We start from the raw sequence: 19,089 nt of genomic DNA, 5'->3' as shown, positions 1-19,089 counted from the left end.
TTCTTCCACATCCCCAGCCTCCTTCCTGATTGGGGTCTGCAGACGCCGTGCTGGCTCCTGGGCCTTCAGAGCCTCTAAATACGTTTTCCTGTTTACCCGACAGCGAGGGGCTTCCCCCAAGTGACCTTCCGCCTCGAGAGAGATCCCTCTGCATGCAGCTGGCCTGCTCCTGCCGGGAGGGCTTCATAGGCCTTTGGTCTCCCGCCCCAACGGTGGATTGGGGAAGGAGTGCTGTGCGCTGTCGCTTGGCTAGAATAAAGACCTTAGCACATATGGGCCAGCAAGAGGCATTATGGGTACACTCAGAACCATATTTTGGCCGATCCTACCCTGAGGAGGGCATCAGTTCTCTTTATTATGTTTTCAGAGACTCTCAGGCCCCAAATAAATGTGCTTGAGGGCTCTAGAAGGGAGAAACTATTCACCTGGACTTGAGAGAAGTCAAGTTTATGCTCAGCTTATAATTTCCCAGAGCACCTTTCTGTCAGCTCTAGAGGGCCCGGCTAGGGGAGAGCGGTGGTTGGTGCAAAGCAGAGAGCCTGAAGCTGTCCTGCGGGCTGGCCAGGCCGGGGGCACCTCTGGTTTGCCTCAGTTAAGTGCTGGCTGGGCGGATTTGGTGCCTAGTTGTCTTCTGACCCTCAGCTTAAGCCAAATTGAGGGCAAACTAGAAATGCCCGGTATTGGGCTGGCTTTTGCTTGTCCCCACACAGACACACCAGCCTTGTGGCAGGTGAACAGTGGGGACTGTGGGGCTCTGGGTCCCAGGCTAAAGGCATGTGATCAGAAACAAGATTGAGAGTGAGAAGCAGAATGTAACTTGGGGCCAGTTTTAAATCTATAGGGGAAACTGAAAAGATCCCAGAACTCTAGTGGCTTGACCTTGTCTCTTGACCTTGTCTGCAGCTGTTTGATCTTGGTCACTGGCCCTCCCTGGGTCCTCCTGTTCCTTGACTTTTAAATGAAGGATTTATTTTCCATCTCCAGTCCTTTCTGGCTGTGAAGAGCCTTCAGGGCATCGCAAGGCAAATCTTGAAAGGAAGGTGGGCCTCAGCCAACTGGAAGATGAGGGGGCAGCCTTTAAGATTCGGGCCCCTGGAGAAGAGCAGACCAAGCCAGACCATTCATGGAGGGGGAGGAGCCCCCACATCTCCGTGGAAGAGTGGACTGTGGGCCCCATGTGGCTTCTCCTAGCTCATGGATGGCTGGTCTGATAGCGATGTTCCTCTTGATTCCGGGGCTTGCTGCGGTCACTCACCCTGGGGGTGTTAGCTTTCGTGCGTAACAAACCAGGGCAACAACTCAGTGGCTTTAAAGGACGCCATTTATGGGACTCCTGAGTCTGTGCGCATGGTGACCTGGGGGTTCTGATCGGGGCGGGGGGGCTTGGCGGGTTTTGGCTGGACTTACGTGTGTTGCCTTTGGTGGGTGTCTGGGTGTCTGGGATGGCCCCACTCACAGGGGTGGTAGCTGGCTGGGCTGATGGGGATGGTCGGGGGTGGAGGTCTGTATTTCTCTTCATCCACGAGGTTAGACAGGGCTCGTCGACATCGTGGCTGTAGGGTTGCAAGAGCCAGAGCAGGAGTGTACAAAATCTTCTGAGGCTCTGCCTTGGGACCCAAACATGCTGCATTCTTTCGGCCAAGGCAGGTCATTGGGTGAGCCCGGGTTCAAGAATGGAGCAAACCTTCTGCCTCTCCATGGGAAGAACTGTAAGAATTGTGGCCATTTTTGCAGTTGGTGGACAGAAGGTGACACGAGTCTCCTTATATTACACCCCGTGTCTGCTATTGTTCATTCGTAATTTTCAATTTGTTAAGTGCTTCCCCAGACCGCTTTATTTTCAAATCGCACTGTGGAGTGGGCCAGGAAGGTACTGTCGGCTTCGTTTTCGGATAAGGCAGCTGAAATTAGAGGCCTGGAGTAGTCAGCCGGGGGCACAAAGCTCAAGTGCCTGAGAGTGGCCTGCCTGGCGTGCAGAGCTGAGGGCACAGATGCCGACCGGCTTCTCAGGCTCTCCTTGACGCACACATTCTGGGTGAGTGGTGAAGGGGTGAGGTGTGGTGGGGATTGCTCACACTTGGCGCTCTGTCCTGGCTTCCAGTGGTCTCATGACAGTAGCTGCCAGGTAGGTGCCCAGGGGAACGTGAACTCATTTGTGCCACATGTGGTTATCAAATTAGTCAGCCAAGGGTTGACGCTTCCTAAGGTCTGTGAAGTTCAGGGGGCTCTGACTTGTGAGAAGCTTCCCTCGGGGAAGAAGACTTTCCTCTACCTTCAGGTGAAACTTCCAGCTTCGTTCAGATTCCCAGAGTGGCGCAGCGAGGTTTATTTCCAGCTAGCTGGGGTCTAAGTATCTGCCCGGCGCAGCGGATTTTCAACAAGGACCCCGAGCACTCAAAGCCAAGGGTTTATATAGCATTTTCAAGGCACTTTTCCATAGCTACGTACATATCTTGCACCCCACTTTGACAGTTTAACTTTGTTTAACCTTTTGCCACCCCAGGGTCACCCTGGCGCCATCCTGGCGGGTAAGTGAGATTTAGGTTTAGAAGAAATTTAGCTTTATTTACATTTCCTTCTGCCTCAGCCTCCTTCAGTGTTATGGTGGTGGGGAGGGTGACCTTAGGCCTTGAGGAACTGAGCCACTAGTCTCCGGAAATTGGGCCATTGAAGAGATAGCCCTTTTTGTTGTAAATCACCGGGACATTTGCAAACCAAGGGAGACTCCTGTCTTGCAGGATTGTGATCTCTGCAAGTTAACTATTTGTTTTCTTTAACATCTGGTCCCTGTGGCGCCATCGCCTAACTGCCCTGGTGGTATATGATTAAGTTGTTTCTTAGGTTTTAGCTACTTTCTCTCATCTCAAGTTACGTGCGCGTCATGTGGGCTGGTTAGGGACACTCAGTAAAATGGCTTCCCGGCCTTCAGGATGGCCATTCTTATGCTAACCCACTCTTACAGAGCAAGGTGCCAGGTTTTGCTTTGCCAAGATGGCCGTACTTATGTCAGGGCTAGACTCGAGGTGGGTACAGCCTTGTTTTTCTTGGCTTCCACACCTGGAGCTGGTTTCCGGGACTTGTTTTTAAGTCCCCTGGGGACTTAAAGGGGAGGGGAGCAGGGACAGTTTAAGGGTTAAACAACAAAGTATATTGTTTAACCTCAGTGGAAGCCTCTGGCTAAAATAAAAATATAAAATAGGTCCTTACAAGTTGAATCCGGGAACGTGCTTGAGAGTTCTGGTAATGGGCCAAATATTGGGGTTCGCACTGTTGGGGAGCTGTGGGTTCTAACACTGTGGATGGAGGATGAGTACCAAATGGATTTCTTGCCTCACTTTGAAATCTTGCTAGTATTCGTCTTGAGAACCCTCTGTTGCAGCTTTTCAGACCCAGGGCAACATTTGAGAAAACGACACCTGATCTGGACATTTATTCATACTTCCCCTCTTCCTGCTTTTTTCTTCAGGTGCTTGTCTGTGCTTGTTGAACCCTGTTAGGATGAGTGGAACCCTGGGCGCCCGCAGCCAGATCTGCTTTGTACCCTGGGTCCTGCGTTCCCTTGGGCTCCTGGCAGCCCTGGGGAAAAATGAGCCTCCTAACTAATGCTTCAAACAGAAGTACAGGTCCCCGTGTCCTCTGCTCCGGGGTGGGAAGACTTCCAGTGCCGGCTGTCACGTTGTCATCCTTGAGATTGCTGATCTCTGGGCTCAATTACTTACCACTTCCCCTCAAATACTTACCAAATCTCAGAGGTGGTATTTACTTGTATTTAGTTCTTTTCAGTGTCCTTTCAGATCTCTGGTTCTGGGGGGGAGGTCAGGTCGGTGGTATTTCCATTGTACAGAAGAGGAAATGGAGACGTTGTATGATCAGCTAGGTGCCTGGTAGGTGAAATCCATGACTCAGGTCTCCTTGCTGCTGAGCTTGGTGGCGCTCCGTGACCCATGGAGAGGCCACTCCTATGCTGATCGCACAGCCCTCAGTAAGGGGCTCCCTGCAAGTCCTCACCGTGCACCTTCTTGCCTTCAGTAGTGAAGACAGTTTTGATTCTTGGATTCAAGTGGGTAAATGAGCCTTAGTAATGACACTTTTTTTTAAAGTGGTGACACTTTTTTGAATTCATGATCAAGCTAGATAAATGAGCCACAAAAACCCTTTTTGAGGAGAAAAAGAGGAGTGAATGTGAAAGAGAAGATGGAGATGAGGCATATGAACCAGCTCTGGGGAGATTAGTTGGAAGGAAGACCTGATATTGGCTAGTTCCTCCCCTCATTCACTCAGCGAATGTTTATTAGTTTCTACTATGAATAAGGAAGCGTGCTGGGGGCCATGAAGGACACATCACCTATGGGCTCTCACAAATCTCAGAGTCTGGTAGAGGACTGAAAACCCAAGAACACAAGGCTAGAGGCAATGCAGGCCTTAGCTGGTTAATAAAATGCAGCGTGAGGCCAGCAGGGGATGGCCTGTGGGGCAGGAAACAGGAAGTCTCTGTGAAGTCAGTGGCAGTTGAATTGTTAATGGTTGATGGGTGACCCATTAAGAGGCCCCTGTATATGTTACACCTATTGACTCATTGTGGTTTTTCTTTTTAACCTCTTTTTTTTGTTCGTTTATTGAGGCATAATTAACATATAATGTTATGTTAGTTTTACGTGTACAACATTGATTCAGCAATTCTGTGCATTCCTCAGCGGTCACTGTGGGACATCTAGTCCCCGTCTGTTACCACCCATTATTACAGTGTTATTAACTGTACTCCCATGCTTTACTTTTCATCTCTGTGACTTATTTTATAACAGAAGTTATAGTTACATAAGGGGTACAGAAGTGTGTACCCTTTAATCCCCTTCATCTATTTCCCCTAGCCCCCCACCATCTCTCTTCAGGCTACCACCAGTTTGTTCTCTGTGTTTGAGAGTCTGTTTTGTCTGTTTTTCTTTGTTCATTTTGTTTCTTAACTTTCACATATAAGTGAAATCATATGGCATTTGTCTTTTTCTAACTTACTTCATAATACCCTCTAGGTTCATCCCTGTTGTGGCAAATGGCAAGAACTCATTCTTTTTTATGGCTAATAATCCATTGTGTACACACACACACACAAAACACCTTTATTTTTAATTTTTTTTTTTTATTTTTTAAAGATTTTACTATTTGTCAGAGGGAGCAAGCGCATAAGCAGGGGAAGCAGTAGGCAGAGGGAGAAGCAGACTCTCCCCACTGGGCAGGGAGCCTGATGCGGGACTTGATCCCAGGATCTAGGATCATGACCTGAGTTGAAGGCAGTCATTTAACCAAATGAGCCTCCCGCGCACTACTCACACTACACCTTTATTCATTCATCCATCAGTGGACATTTAGGTTAACTTCTATATCTTGGCTATTGTAAATAATGCTGTAGTGAACATACGGGTGCACATATCTTTTCAAGTTAGTGTTTTTGTTTTCTTTGAATAAATACCCCAAAGTGGACTTAATGGATCATATGGCATTTCTATTTTTGGCAAGCTCCATACTATTTCCCACAGTGGCTGCACCAGTTTGCCTTCTCACCAACAGTGCATGAGGGTTCCTTTTTCTCCACATCCTCACCAACACTTGTTACTTCTCATCTGTTTGAGTCTAGCCATGCTAACAGGTGTAAAGTGATAGTTCATCATGGTCTCGTTATTTCAGGTCTTCTGCCAACATTTAATTGGATTATTTGTGTTTTTGGTGTTGAGTTGCTTATTGACTCATTGAATCCTTAAAGCAACTCTGTGAGCTTTTGACACCTGAGGACATCAAAATACAGACAGGTAAAGCATCCTCTCTACTGTTGCTCAGCCAGTGAGCAGAGGAGTCTGTGCCCTTCTTAGCCACCGCCAGTAAGCTGTAGAGGTGCAGAGATATGGGGGAGGTAATTCCACAAGTGGAATCCTGGCCTGGAACTACTGCCCATGAGTCCCACTGTGCGCTCTTCTCCAGGCCGGCTTCCTTCGTGAGCTTTGCTGGGCCCTTTGAAGAGCTGCGGTGCTGGGGGCTGGCAAGGGGGTGCGAAGGGGGTGGTCTCCAAGGTGGGCAGTGTACATTGGTGGCGTCAACACTTTTGTCCTCTGTGGTCGGGATGTGTTGTGGGTTTCCGCTAAAAGGTAGCAGCAGACCGATTCTCAGCAACTCTTCCAGTTTTTTATGGCATGAACTGTGATAAACTTTAATCTAAAAGATATTTAAAGCAGTAAAGCAGAAGAGTTGTTTTTTTTTTTTTAACACTAAAGACTATAGGAGTGAGATGTGGAAAGTACTATAAATGTCAAGAATTTTTAGTACTATAGTTAAGCAACACTCTTCTCAGAGTGTTGAAAAATGGGACTGAATTCTAAAAAGCAGCCAAAATAATGAAGAACTTGAATGTAATGATTTATAAAGAGTGGTGAGACTGTTTGAATAGGGGCAGAAGGAGGCATAAATAATTCCTATAAATATATGAAGCGCTGAAGATATTTAAGAATTAAGGAGTCGGAAAGTTGAACCATTTTAATTAGTAAAGCTGATTTGATATGGAAATGCAAGTCACCTGAATACATTCAAGTTTGGGCTCATCTCATCTCAGACCCGGGTTACTGAAACTAAGATGGAAACCCCTGGAAACTTTTCTTAAACGGAGGCTTCCAAGCCACGTGCTGCCACTAGATAGATGCCCACAGTTATGCAAATTTCCCGGTCTGGTTGGTCTTACCAGCACCCAACCTCCTTTCCGTTATTTCCAACCTTTAAAAGGCTTTTTCCATTCTCTCCTCCAAAAAGGCCTGGAGGTCCTGGCCTCGAGAAACCGGGGTCCTGAGGGTGTCCTTGGGCCTGAGCTGCAGAGAGCTCCCAGAGGCTTCCTCCACCCAGCTTGTCTCGGGCAGCTGTGCTGTGTGATTAGGGCTTGACGGGTAACGGTAGGATGGTCTCCCCCCGGCCCCGGCCCCCCCCTCCCCCCGGCCCAGTACCAGGAGGTTGGCAAGAGCAGGTAGAGCGTCGGGACTCCCCCAGTGACCTGTAGTGAGCTAAGTCTTCCTCCAGTTGATGCAGTGACAACGTGTTTTCCCTTCGCCGTGACCTGGGCATGGAAGGTTCCTAATCAGCCTATTTTCTTGCCACAATTCCCGTACGAAGTTCTTTGCACAGGATTCGGGATGAAACTCTTGCATCACATGCCCCATGCTGGAGGCTATCTGCAAGTGTGTGTGCTGCAGGGTGGATGGGATGCGCACTCCAGGACTGTGTCTTGAGACTTGAGTGACAGGGACCGAAGCCATTACCAGACAGCGCACCAGCCCCCCAACCCTCAACTTCCCTGGAGAGGGCAGGCCTGAAGGACCAGGGAGCGTCACCATGTCTGTTTTCTCTCTGGTTTCAGATCCCATTCAGGATGCTTCCAGGACAGGAATCGGCAAGAACCTTTTGGATGGTCCCCCAAGAGTGCTTCAGCCCTTCCTGACAAACAGAGCCAAGGTGGCTGGGGTGCCCCCAAGCCTGCCCCTGCCAGTGAGGAACACCATGCTGGCCGCTGCCCTCTTCCCTGAGTTCCTCAAGGAACTAGCTGCCTTGGCCCAGGAACACTCCATTCTGTGCTACAAGATCCTGGGTGACTTTGAGGACTCCTGTTGTTAGCTTTTTTTTTAAATAGAGGTTCTTGTTTTTTAAGGTTTTAGTGTCTTGACTGAATGTTAAATGCAAAGCTGCTTACAGAAATTTCTACTTTGATATTTCCTGACAATACTTGATTTGTGGGGAGGGCGAATTTCTGTCTACCTCCTCTCTCTCTAGCCGGGTCTTTCCACCTTCTGTAGAATGTCAGTCTCATAAGCTGGTGGCTTCTTCGGCAGGTTTTCTTTCTTCCCCCTCAAGATTTTCGGTTGTTATCCTCCCATCCCGGTGAGTCACTCCTCTTGCAGCTCAGATCACACTAAGCAAAAACTGGGGTTTGGTAGCTTCTGGAAGTACTCCATGTCAGAAGGCTAATAAGCTCTTCAACAGCAGGGAAGACGGCCCATCTCCGTTGCCTTCTGCATCTGGGCTTCTTTTTATAAAAGGGAAGAATAAAGATGGAGCCCCTCTTGCCTCCATCACACAAGCACATAGCTTCTGTCCCTTTGCATTTTCCTTCCAAGGTTTGCACTCTGCCCAACACGTTGCCTTATGGTGCGGGCAAACCCGCTGGTCTCAGCTCTCTGCTGGGAGGTCAGATGGAGTTGCGGAGAATTTGGAATGCGGGGAGACTTTCTTGTTGCTTGAGAGCTTTCTTTAATCCGTGTATCACTACCTAAGCACTGGAAACAGCCTTATTTTAGTAAGATTTGCACAAAATGAAATATACTTATGCAAACTGTTACATTGGTTTTTAGAAGTCTAATCTGATGAAGAAAGCAGGGTATCATATACGTATCATTATTTTTTTAAGTGTTTTCTGAAAGGAAAACAGATGAACTGGTGAAGCTGTTTCACAGGGGGCTTTTTGGTGGGGGGGGTCAGCAGGAGTATGAAGTGGGGGGAAAAGGATAAAGGTAAACTAGATGCAACTTGTAAAAACACTGGCGATTATTTTAGATTCTGTTCACGTCCTCTCCCGTGTTGCACTGTGCAGAGAAACAGGAACCGGACGGCCACTCTGGGACCTGGGATGTGAGTGTGGACAGGTCACGGGGAACCCTGCAAAGCCCAGTGCCTGGCGGTGACTCATGGCATGCGGCAGTGCTGCCTTCTGAGTAATGGGGTTCATTAGAAGGTCCCAACATGATGCATTAGCGCCTCTGTGCTGCTTGGCTGCCTGCTCCAAGAGGTGCAATTATGCTTAGCACCGGTCTCCTTAAGCCACCAAAATAACCGTGCGTTAAAGATGAGACCATAAACAGCTGATGTCTGTGGATATTCAGCGCCCCCCCCCCCCACTTTGGGCAGGTGAGAAGCACAAAACAAGGGTGATGGGCCTCCCTATTGGGAGGGAAACTGGAAGCTCCAGCTTTTTTTTTTTTTTTTTTGTGGGTGGGGCTGCCTGAGGGCAGCCCTAGGGGTGGTGCAGGAGTGTGGGTCTGGGCTTAATGGGGGGGGGGGGGAGGGCAGCAGAATCACATCTGAGACCCCGCAGGGCAGAGACTGCTGCCCTTCTCTGCCTTGTGTGTATCTTGGAGCAGCTCTGTGTAGAGAGAGAGCCAGCCCCTGGAATGAGGGCCCCAGGAGACCTGGTCTGGGCTAGGAGACTCTTACAAGCCAGCCTCCCAGTGCTTCCCAGTCCAAGCAAGAAACCAAAGATGTCCGATTCTGGCTTCACATCTGTCTGTCTTGAAAAATGGTCTGCCCCGCTGTGGTCCGCAGTGGGAACGTTTGTGGCCCAACAGACTGGCCTGTTTGTGGCTTCCTGGCACTCACTGGTACTGGCAAACCCCCAGCTCTCCCCTGGAAAAGAAGGTGACTTACGGTAGAGAAAAAGGGACAGGAAGATGGAATTTAAGCTGTAATTTATTTTCCTCTAGCTTTGTTTTGCACAAGTGTTTATCTTCCAGTTTGGACATACCAGGTATGTAAAATGCAAACGTCATACCTGGAAAAGTATATTTCTTAGCTTTTTGATGTGATGCACACCTGTCTCCCTTATCTGGTGTTGGCATTCATTCTTCTTCAGTCTGTGTTGCTTTATCATAGAACTCCACAGCCTCGAGTAGAAGGTGCCCTTTTAGGAAAGAGATGGCTTTTGTGTCTCCTAGCATTTTTAAAAATAGGTACTGAACTAGACTTACCTTAAAGGAGGACAGGGTTGACTAGTGTCTGGGGTGGGAGGCAGGAAAATTAACTTCTGCGCTGTTGGTGGCGGTGTGGGGGGGGGCGCTGGTAGCAAACTCACATGATAACCCTATTTGGAGTTGGGGACTGGTTCATCTTTCTGAATCCAGTATAGGCCTCCTCCAGAGTATTGTGTTCAGGGGTTTTCAAAATGAAGTCAGAAATGTGACCAGGAAATACATTATGGAGACTTGGAAAACCCCACACGGTCAAGGGAAACAGCCAGGTGGCTTAGCTGAGGATGGTTCAGAGAATGGTGTGGACATAAAAGGAGAAATAGCAGAGTCCTGAAGCTGTAAACAGGAGAAGGACAAATCCTGAGGGGTTCGGAGGAAAGAGCTTTGATTTGATTATACTGTACAGCAGGTGGGTGATGATGGGAACGCCTTGGTGGGAAAAAATAAGGAAGTAGAATATTCCAAACAAAGTAATAGGTGAGGCCCTTAGAAATTTGTTTTTTGTCACATGTTTGGGGAAAATCTGTGAAGATACTGGCATGCTTTAAAAAGTGGTCACAGAATGTGGTCACTTCTCCATGTGGCCGGCTCCCCCTCAGACGCTGTGGTACTTGCTGGAGGGCACAGTTTTGCCGCAGCCCTGAGGTTGGCGTCTAGCGTGTCTAGCGTGATGGTCCTGGGCAGTAAAAGTGACTGGAAGGTTCCTGGAACCTCACACATAAATTTCAATTCATAATGCTGGGTCTGAGGTAAAGTTCTAGATAGAGTGAATTTTATGATTCAGAGTATATGCGAGCAATGGGATATTTAAAATTGACTTTTGGAATCACCAAGTAAATGTTTTTAAAATTTCAGGCAAAGAAATTCCAGGTGAGTTTAGCCTAAAATACGGTTTCTTGGGGGATACATTACAATTCCCCAGCCATGAAATGGGGATGCTGGAGTAACCAGTTAAAGAGATGTGATTTTCGTTATCAGTAGATAACTTCCTTTCCTCGGTATTTAAAGGAATCATGAAACTGCTGCCCATTTGCCTTGTACTGTCTTGGAAAATAATTTGATGTATTGATGGGTTGGAACTGAGGTCTCTATCGTGTATAGGGAGGGCGAGTTCAGGTCTTTCTTGGGTTCCCAGGAGTACCTTTGTGGCTAGTGGCTTTAATTTAGACCAGATGTAGTTGATTTCCAATCTACTGAGACCTCGTGGAGCCGTGGTGTTGTCAGGAGAGCGACCTCGCGGGAACAGGCTCCAAAAACAGGACACAAGAGTATTTGGGTTGCCTGTTCCATTTGGGCAGCCAGTGGTACTCAGGGTGGAAAGCTGTTTTGACGTCTCTGAATGCGCTTGGTTACTGTGGTCATGTTGGGTTGATGTCCAGCTCTGTTCCGAGGTGCGGGCTTGTGGAAGGGCTGTGCATTCTCAGTCCGGATCCGGGTGCCTAGCTCTTGGGAGGGAGGGGCTGCATGGGGGTGGGGGTGGAGGCCACGGCGCAGGTGTTACGGGAAGTGTGTCCAGCATAAGCTCCGATTCTCATTTAAGGGCAGCTCGGATTAATTGCTAATTACCGGCCCTGCATTTATTGACATGGCTCTCCAGCTTGCCATTTTTATGAAACATTCTATTGCAGAACATCTATTCCTGCACGTGCTCCTTCAGGTCAGTGGCCAGGGCCGGTGTACCTGTGGCTTGCTGTGAATCTCAGCCAGCTCTGCAGTGTTGGCTTTTCCTGGAAGCTGTGGTCCTCTGGCAGCTGGGGCCACCCCCACTTTCAGTCACTGAGAAGATCCTCGCAGGTCCCTTCCCGCTTCAGCCCTCATTCTGTCAACCACACAGCCCTCACTGTCCATCAGATCACAGCCTAACACAGAACACTGTAGAACTGGTTTCTACTCCAGCCTTAAATCACATCATCGAGGAAGCATTTTTAGAAAATGGAGTTGAAAAAAAAAAAAAAAAAAAAGAAAATGGAGTTGATTTTCTTTTTTCCCTCTAAACCTGATTTAGAACAAGCTCTTTGGAAGACTAAGAATTGTTTTGGGCAATTTTGCCTCAGTGAATCCTATGTTCAGGCGTTTGTTAGGCCATTACTTGTTTCAGAGAACAGATTACCCTGGCAGCTCGTTAACTGGATAAACATAGTGTTAGTGAAAGACTTTTGGTGAGGTTCTGCAGGGAGGAAGATGGGGACGGGGTGGGGGAAGCCTTTAGTTCCTTGGTGCCTGTACTTAGGATCCTAAGAAAGATGATCATTTTAGCTAGGACTGACCCTTCCCATCCCATTGGGTCGTTGTGTATTTTGTTCCCATCTCAAGACATGTGAGTATACCTAACTCACTGTCAGCCACACAAGTTACCAGACCGCCCATAGGCATGGTCGGTATGCGTTCAATGTGTTATTCAGGCATCCTTTGGGGAGCTTAAATTTACTATGTCATTTCAGAACCTGACAAGGGTGATGGAAGCTCTTGGGCCAGATTATAAATTTCGTGGAGCTGAGGCTGCAAAAGTCCGTGCTTCTGAGTGTGTCCGCTGACTTTTTATTGGGACAAGTCTGCAAAAGACCTATAACAAGGTCCCTTTCTGCCCTGGAGATATTTTTAAGAGGGAATTTGGTGTTGATCTTACTTAAATGATTTTTGCTAAATTGTTTGACTAAGGGAGGCAATGAGACAGAATTTCAATCAGATTCTATCCATTTTTCACTTACAGGTCAGCCACGTTCACAAATAACCCATGAATACGTTTGTCTAAGATCTGCTAGAGAAGCGTGGTGGCCATTTCTGTGCTGCTTCTGGTACTGGGTAAATAACGTGGCCTTTGAGACAGACTCAGTGTGTGTTTTTTTCCCAAGAGTCACTATGTAGAATCCTTGAAATGGTGCAGCACATTCAACAGAAATGAAAAAGATGATATGAATTGTGGGTCATTCCCATAAGCTGTGTATTGAGTTAATCAACTCAAAGCTCTAGGAGGGTGTGTACTTTAAAAAATTCCATTGCCTTATTCCAGATAAGCAATAATTACAAAAGTGTACGTGTGTAAGCTCAGCTAAAACTTGCTAAACTTGGTATAAATAACAATTAGCTTCCTCTTCCTGGGGCATGTATACTTTGAAAGATAGTAAGAGAAGTTCACCTTGATACATAAGCCTGGACAGAGTCAAGAAGCTCCTTCCCAGACCCAGATGTCCAGAATTTAAAAGCCTACTTGTTGGCAGCACCAACCTCTCATACCAAAAGTCCCCACGAAAGGCTGTCTGCTAATTTTGTTTTATAAATTTAATCAACATTTGCTAAAGTTATTCTGTGCCAGGTAGTGTGCTGAGTGTTGAGGCTGGCGTTCCTGACCTCCCACCAGAACCAACCAACGTCCTTTTCAAGTAACAGAACACATGGTTTGGGCATGGCCAGGTAAAGCAGGTTCACGCTGACCTGGGGAAGAGCCAGTTTTCCAGCGCATCCCCCCTCAGCCTATAGGTGTGTGGATTCCAATGACAGATGGCAATGGCTTTACTGAGGACACCACTCCTACATTTTAATGAGATTTTCATTGGAACAGCAAACAAAGAAGCAGACTGAATTCTCACTCATGCAAAGACGTATTTAAAACTGTATTTCAGGTCTGTTTATGAGCAGAGCCATACTCTGTGAATTTCTGACATTGTTATGCAAACATATCTTTGAATATACAGTCAGGTTCCAAGGATGATATCTGAGCTATGCTTTGATTTCACTTTTTTTATTAGCAGTTGTAACAACATTAACTGTCCAATATTCAGGATTTCAGAAGTGGGCATTCGAGACCATGGGGCTGCTGTCAGAGGTGGACAGTCATCACCATAAAGATCAGGTGTTCTCATGATGGCATTTTTCTCTGGAAGTGATCAGTTCATGGTACAGTTTACATCGGATATAACAGTTTTGGTAAACTGTCTCCATCCAGATGCCTCCCCACCCCCATCACCCATTTAAGCAAGGCCTTGATTTAAAATGATCTGGAAAGATCCCCCAGTGGCTTCTGTGAAGTTTGATGTCCAAGAAGCCAGACCTTTGGTGAAAATGGGAGTTTGTAAAACAAAACCAAACCCTATTATTTCTTACAAAACAACGATCCTGCCAGAATCCAGTCTCAGACTGTCTTGCCCATTTACAATTCAGACTTGCAATGAGAGGAGAGAGAATGGACTCTTTCCCTCTGGAAAAGGAAAAAAAATATCTTAGTTCTAGGTCTAGTAGTTTTCAGTATTGAAGAGAATGTATTCAGGCTACAAGGCCTCCTGGTGAGGGAACACCTCCTCTCACAATATTCTGAGTCACTCGTGGTTTTTGTAAGTTTTTGTTTAAAACCTTACCTCTTCATGCTTGTCTGGAATAAACCACACACAACTGGTTTCCTTTCTGTTTCTGCTTCTCTGGCTAGGTCAGACGGAGGTTCTCGTGCCACTCTGAGGTAGGGAAGTCCGGGGCAGTGGCCGGCAGCTGGAGCCTGGTTCATTGCTACACTGACTATAGGGAAGGTCTGCTCGTCTCCAAGGCCCCCAGCTGCCAAAGCAGCCCCGTCTGTGAGGGCAATGCTCGGATTCTCCTTAGCAGCTAGGGGAGTCAGTGCAAAATCTGAGACTCCGAAGAGTCTGTTCTTCTCCTGATGCCAGTTTGACATGTGCTTTTAAAGAGCAGCCTTTGGGAAACTGGTCCTTACGTGTGGGGAGTCAGAGGGAACAGAGGCACTCAGGGCGCAAAGGGGCGCTCGGGTGCAGGAAAGAGAAGTGCATTTCTGTCCCAAGCACCGGGGTGAAGGTGGCCCACCCTTCATGAAGAAGTTGTTAACAGCATCACGATTCCTGTTTAAGGTCGAGATTCTGATGTACGTAAGCTTATAATCTTATTCTTCCCAGGCAAAACAAATCAATGTTACAGCTTTTTTCCCCCCTTTTTATCTTTCTTTGGCCTGGGTTGGGGAGAGGTAGTTGTCAACTGTACAATCTTTGAAGTGTAACTTAATTTTTTATGTGATATTCCAGTATATATTTTATTCATTAAATTTATTTGAAAACTTTTTTGTTCTTTTTTTCAAAAAAATTTTTCACTTAATTCTCAGACCTCTACCTTCCAGGATCCCTAGGGAGCTCAACGGGCCACGTCACTTTTAGTCCTCGGATGAGGGAATGTAAGGAAGACTAACACTCTCCTTCCTGTCTGCACGAGGCCTCCTGAGACTGATGTATGTTCACAACGTGTCAATTCTGTGGTGGTTTTTTGCTCCACTCCTCTACTCTCAGGTCTAAAATACTGCATGCCAACGAATGAAAAGTTCTTTTAGAACGGTGACAGCCTCTGAAACAGGGTCTCACTTAGTTCTGCATCACTGAGCACTGGAAATGTGCTGTTTCTTTACCACCAACGCAGCTGGAACCAGTCTGATGTCCAAGAGGCAGCCGGGCTGTCTGTGCAGGTGGCATCCCGTGGCTGGGGCCTGGGAGGCACTGGCATGTCCAGCCACTGGATGGCACGTGTCATGGGCTCCAGTTCTCAGTCACGGTCGCTCTGTTCTCCCTTGGGCACAGAGGGACCTGGGATGGCTCATGGCGACAGCTTCCTCTCCAGGATCTCCTTTATTGCAGTTGGGTCTGCTCGGCTGAGAGTTGCTTTTCGGACCAACCCAATCAGTTTGTTTATAGCTCTGGGGTTCCCCCTCTTCACGTCCATTACCTTTAAAGATAGAAACTATTTTAGAGAAGAAAATAATGACATGCATACCTAAAAATGCAAAGTTAAGGTTTGTGTTTACTGAAACTTAAATTCAGTTTCTTTTCTGTTAGTATTAGATATAAAATGAGACAAGGAAGAAGGAGGGGGTGATCTTCTGAGGAGGTATCTGGGCTCCTGTCACAGGATGTTGGCCATGGTGCCTTTTGAGAAAGTGGACAAGAGGGCTGTGACGTATAACGAGTGACTGCCTACAGTGAGAGCTGGCACATGGGGACAAGGGTGCTGTCCTGGGCACTGCACTGACATGAGGACACGGAGCTTCTTGGTCTTGGGGGTGAGTAACCAAAGATGAATGATCTGGTGTAGTTGGAGCGAGGCCCTTCTCTAATCCCCCAGTGGAGGTCAGCAGACACTGAAATGCATGGCTTTCCTTCTGCCCCCAACTCCCTGCCAGGAAGATGTGTTTATCAGAAAACAAATCCACCACAGGGCAATTCTCCGGGGGCACTTGGGTTGCGGAGTGCACTGTGGTGGGCAAGATGGGGACAACAAAAGCAGGAGGCTCCAGATTCCTATCCAACAGCCATGGACTGTCAGGGCCACCCACCATGACCTTCTGCTCTGTCACATCTCGATGGGTAATGACATCCCTGGGTATCTGCACTAAGTGCTACAGAATGAGTCCAAGCTGGAAAGTGTGTCTTTATCAGTCACTACAGATGAGGCAGGGAGATGGAGATTGCTGAGACCCAGCGCAAGCTCATTTACCTTATCGAGAGCTCTTTTCAGAGCTGTTAGTGTCCCTGGCAAGCTGATGGGTGGGTGGATATTATTCTGAAAGAGATGCTAGCAATTTTTTACCCACTAAAAAATCTCTAGACAATATGATTGGACTTGGGGAGGGAACGATGGTACTCATTTTAGCTTTTATATTTTGTTCTATGCTCAGAACACAAAATGACTTGGTGTTCAGCTACGCTCCTCTGTCAAGGATTTTCTCCGTAATTTACAAATCATTTCCCTTTCTGCCTTTCTTTCCGCCTCTTAAAGGCAGGGGGCTAAAGTGTCTGCCTATCTTTCTTCCCTCTCTGCAGTCATGCCTGCTGGTTTGTCAGTGAGAGGTCTCTTAGAAAGCAGAGCTAGCTATAACCGATTCAAAGCACACCATGCTGGGAGGTCAAAGCTCGGATCTAGTGAGCTTGATAAACACCCCTGTAAACCCAGCTCCATGAGATTAAACCCCAGGGGTGGATATTCCGTATAGGAAAAGTTGTATTTTTTCTAATATTCACTTAATTTCAGCTCTTGACCTGAGCTGAAGACGAATGGAATTTATTAGGGACTTCTGATGTACCCGGGCCAGCCCTTATTAGGAAGTGCCTCTGGGCTGCGAAGGGGAGTGGTGGAGAGGCTCCTCGCTGAGTGCTCAGGCTGGCACCGGCCCTGTGCTGGCCAGGAGGGTGGGCCCTGGCCCCGGCTGCCCAGGAAGGCCCGCTCCGTGCTGCAGGTGATCATTACCACTTGAGGGTGCCCCTCCATCACAGTGTGGCAGGCCTGTTCCAGAGCCTCTTGATCCTGCATCAGTTCAAGCTGCTTTTCTGAAACAATCTGCGAGGGAGTCTTCCCTTCACTGCGCCACAGTTCCTCAAACACCTGCAGGCCGGAGGATGGGGAGAGAGACAGAGAAATGAATACTTGCTCCGCTTGCCAGGGCCCGGACCAACAGAGCTGGGGTGGGGAGCGGTGTGGAGAGCAGAGTCCGTGAACTCCCCGATGTGTGGGTCTAGCCTAAGGGGCCCCCATCTCTCCTGAAGCAGGTGGGGTGAAGCTACTCTAGAGAGCACTCAGACACACCGGGCGTCTTCCCAGGCACAGCAGCTCTCTCAGGACCGTGCACAGGATGGGCCTGTGGAGACACTGGATCCTTCCTGCTCACGGAGTCAGGCCCCATGGCAGAGAGGGGCTGTGGGGGGGTGTGTGAGAGGATGACGACATGGGGCCCCTGCTGCCAGGAGTCAGGGAGCCAGGGACAGTTCTGTCTCACATCCACCAAATAAAGTAACTGAGGTGATACTCTGTTGAAGAAGAGGGCAGCATGGGCTAAGGGAGGCAACCACTGCCCTGAAATGAAGTCCAAAAAAAGCCTGCTGGGAGTTAGGATTTTCGTGGGGCAAGAAAGTGGCCTCATAATGAAGCTACAAAATGGAAAGTAACTAAAAACATAAATCATAATCCACAGGGGCCTCTGCCATGCCACATCTGTCCCCTACCGGTGGGACTAGGCCCAAATCTAGCTAGGATAATTACGTTAATGGTGTATTTTTCTACTTAAAAAAATAACAGCAATAACAAATCCCCAAACTCATCAAAGTAGGAGAAAAAGGAATACATTTTTAAAGAAGGCATTTCCTAGGGTAGTTTTCCTCTTTCCTCTTGCTTTTTCTAGTGTAAGCTGGAAGGCTGGGGGGGGGTGGGGTGTAGGCTCCTCTGTTAGTCTCCTGTGGCACCTCCTTCATCTCTGCCTGCAGTCAGTACTGAGCACGGACTGTTCCTTGTGAACATTCTGGCTGAGAACGGGCCAGCCAGGAGCCATTCCTCCCAGAAAAACAGAGCTCGTCAATAATTGGCACATACAGCAAAACAAACGAAGGGAAGATGCTTGGAATCTCAGGAGGGCTCGAAGTTTCCCCCCATCTGGATGGAAAAAACCCACAAATATTTACCATGGCTAAAACAGTCAGTGCCCTTCAGCTCAGCTGGCAGAAGACCCACAGTGCCTGTGGACAGGAGATGTCTTTGGTGGGCCCTCCTGGGGGCTCCCCTGTGGGACACGCCTCTGGCTACACTGTACAGCTCCTGCTGCTTAGGGAAAACCTGTCCCTGCTTTTAAAATATTCTGAATATATATGCCTCCAATCAATTCTGCAACTGTTTATTCGGCCAGGAAATGGGTAAGGCACTAAGGGAAAGGGCCACAAAAGCAAGTAAGAAATTTTCCTGCCTTCAACAAACTTACTAATGGAGTGTCAGCAGCATAGGAAATGGAGAACAGAACATCTGTAATGCAGATGATACTCGTGAAACTGTCAAAAGCACGTCTGAAGAGTTTCTCCGACCTCTTTCCCTGACACGTTTTTCTTAAGTTGACTTAAAACTGTTAAAATCATTGTTTCTAATTCTACAAGTAAATACATGTTAGGGAGACAGGATCACAATGGCAGAAAGAAGATCTGAACTTGCCTCCCACCATGGACACAACTGAAACTACAACTACATATAGAACCAACCTTGCTGATGACAACCTGAAGACTAGAACAGCCCTTCCACAACTAAAGATCTAAAGAAAAGCCACACTGAGATGGGTAGGAAGGGCAAAGATGTGGTCTAGGCAGGACCCACATGCCTGGTGTGGCACTCCATAGGTGGGATGTGTATCACAAATGCCGAGGTCCTCCCCGAGGTTCAGGTCCTGCATCGGGCACCCCAGCCCTGCAGACCTGCACTGGGAAGATAAGCCCCCATCCCCATAATGTCTACCTTTAAAAAACAGCAGGAAGAGCAGAAGGGCTATCAGAGACAGAGGTTCTGCTCTTCAAGGGTAGGCACACAAACTCAC

At 47.8% G+C, this 19,089-nt stretch overlaps 2 protein-coding genes across 2 annotated transcripts in view; one reads left to right on the top strand and one right to left on the bottom strand.

Annotated features, from left to right (window-relative positions):
* Positions 1–7,715, top strand: part of LOC111156815 (family with sequence similarity 160 member A1) — a 155,284-nt gene extending 147,569 nt beyond the window's left edge. Inside the window, exon 12 of the mRNA XM_022517902.1 lies at positions 7,388–7,715. Coding sequence (XP_022373610.1) covers positions 7,388–7,641 — 254 coding nt within the window. The 3' untranslated portion in view covers positions 7,642–7,715. The remainder of the gene's footprint in view (positions 1–7,387) is intronic.
* Positions 7,716–14,837: 7,122 nt separating this feature from the next.
* LOC111155658 (glutamyl-tRNA amidotransferase subunit B) overlaps positions 14,838–19,089 on the bottom strand; it is a 102,286-nt gene continuing 98,034 nt past the window's right edge. The window contains exons 12-13 of the mRNA XM_022515955.1: positions 16,992–17,126; positions 14,838–15,473 (exon numbers count right to left, since the gene is read on the bottom strand). Of these exons, the coding sequence (XP_022371663.1) occupies positions 15,345–15,473; positions 16,992–17,126 (264 nt within the window). The 3' untranslated portion in view covers positions 14,838–15,344. The remainder of the gene's footprint in view (positions 15,474–16,991; positions 17,127–19,089) is intronic.

This window comes from Enhydra lutris, unplaced genomic scaffold (genome assembly GCF_002288905.1).
Source record: "Enhydra lutris kenyoni isolate GAN:26980312 unplaced genomic scaffold, ASM228890v2 scaffoldscaffold3, whole genome shotgun sequence".
Taxonomy (NCBI): Eukaryota; Metazoa; Chordata; class Mammalia; order Carnivora; family Mustelidae; genus Enhydra; species Enhydra lutris.
This window is presented reverse-complemented; position numbering and strand designations above follow the sequence as displayed.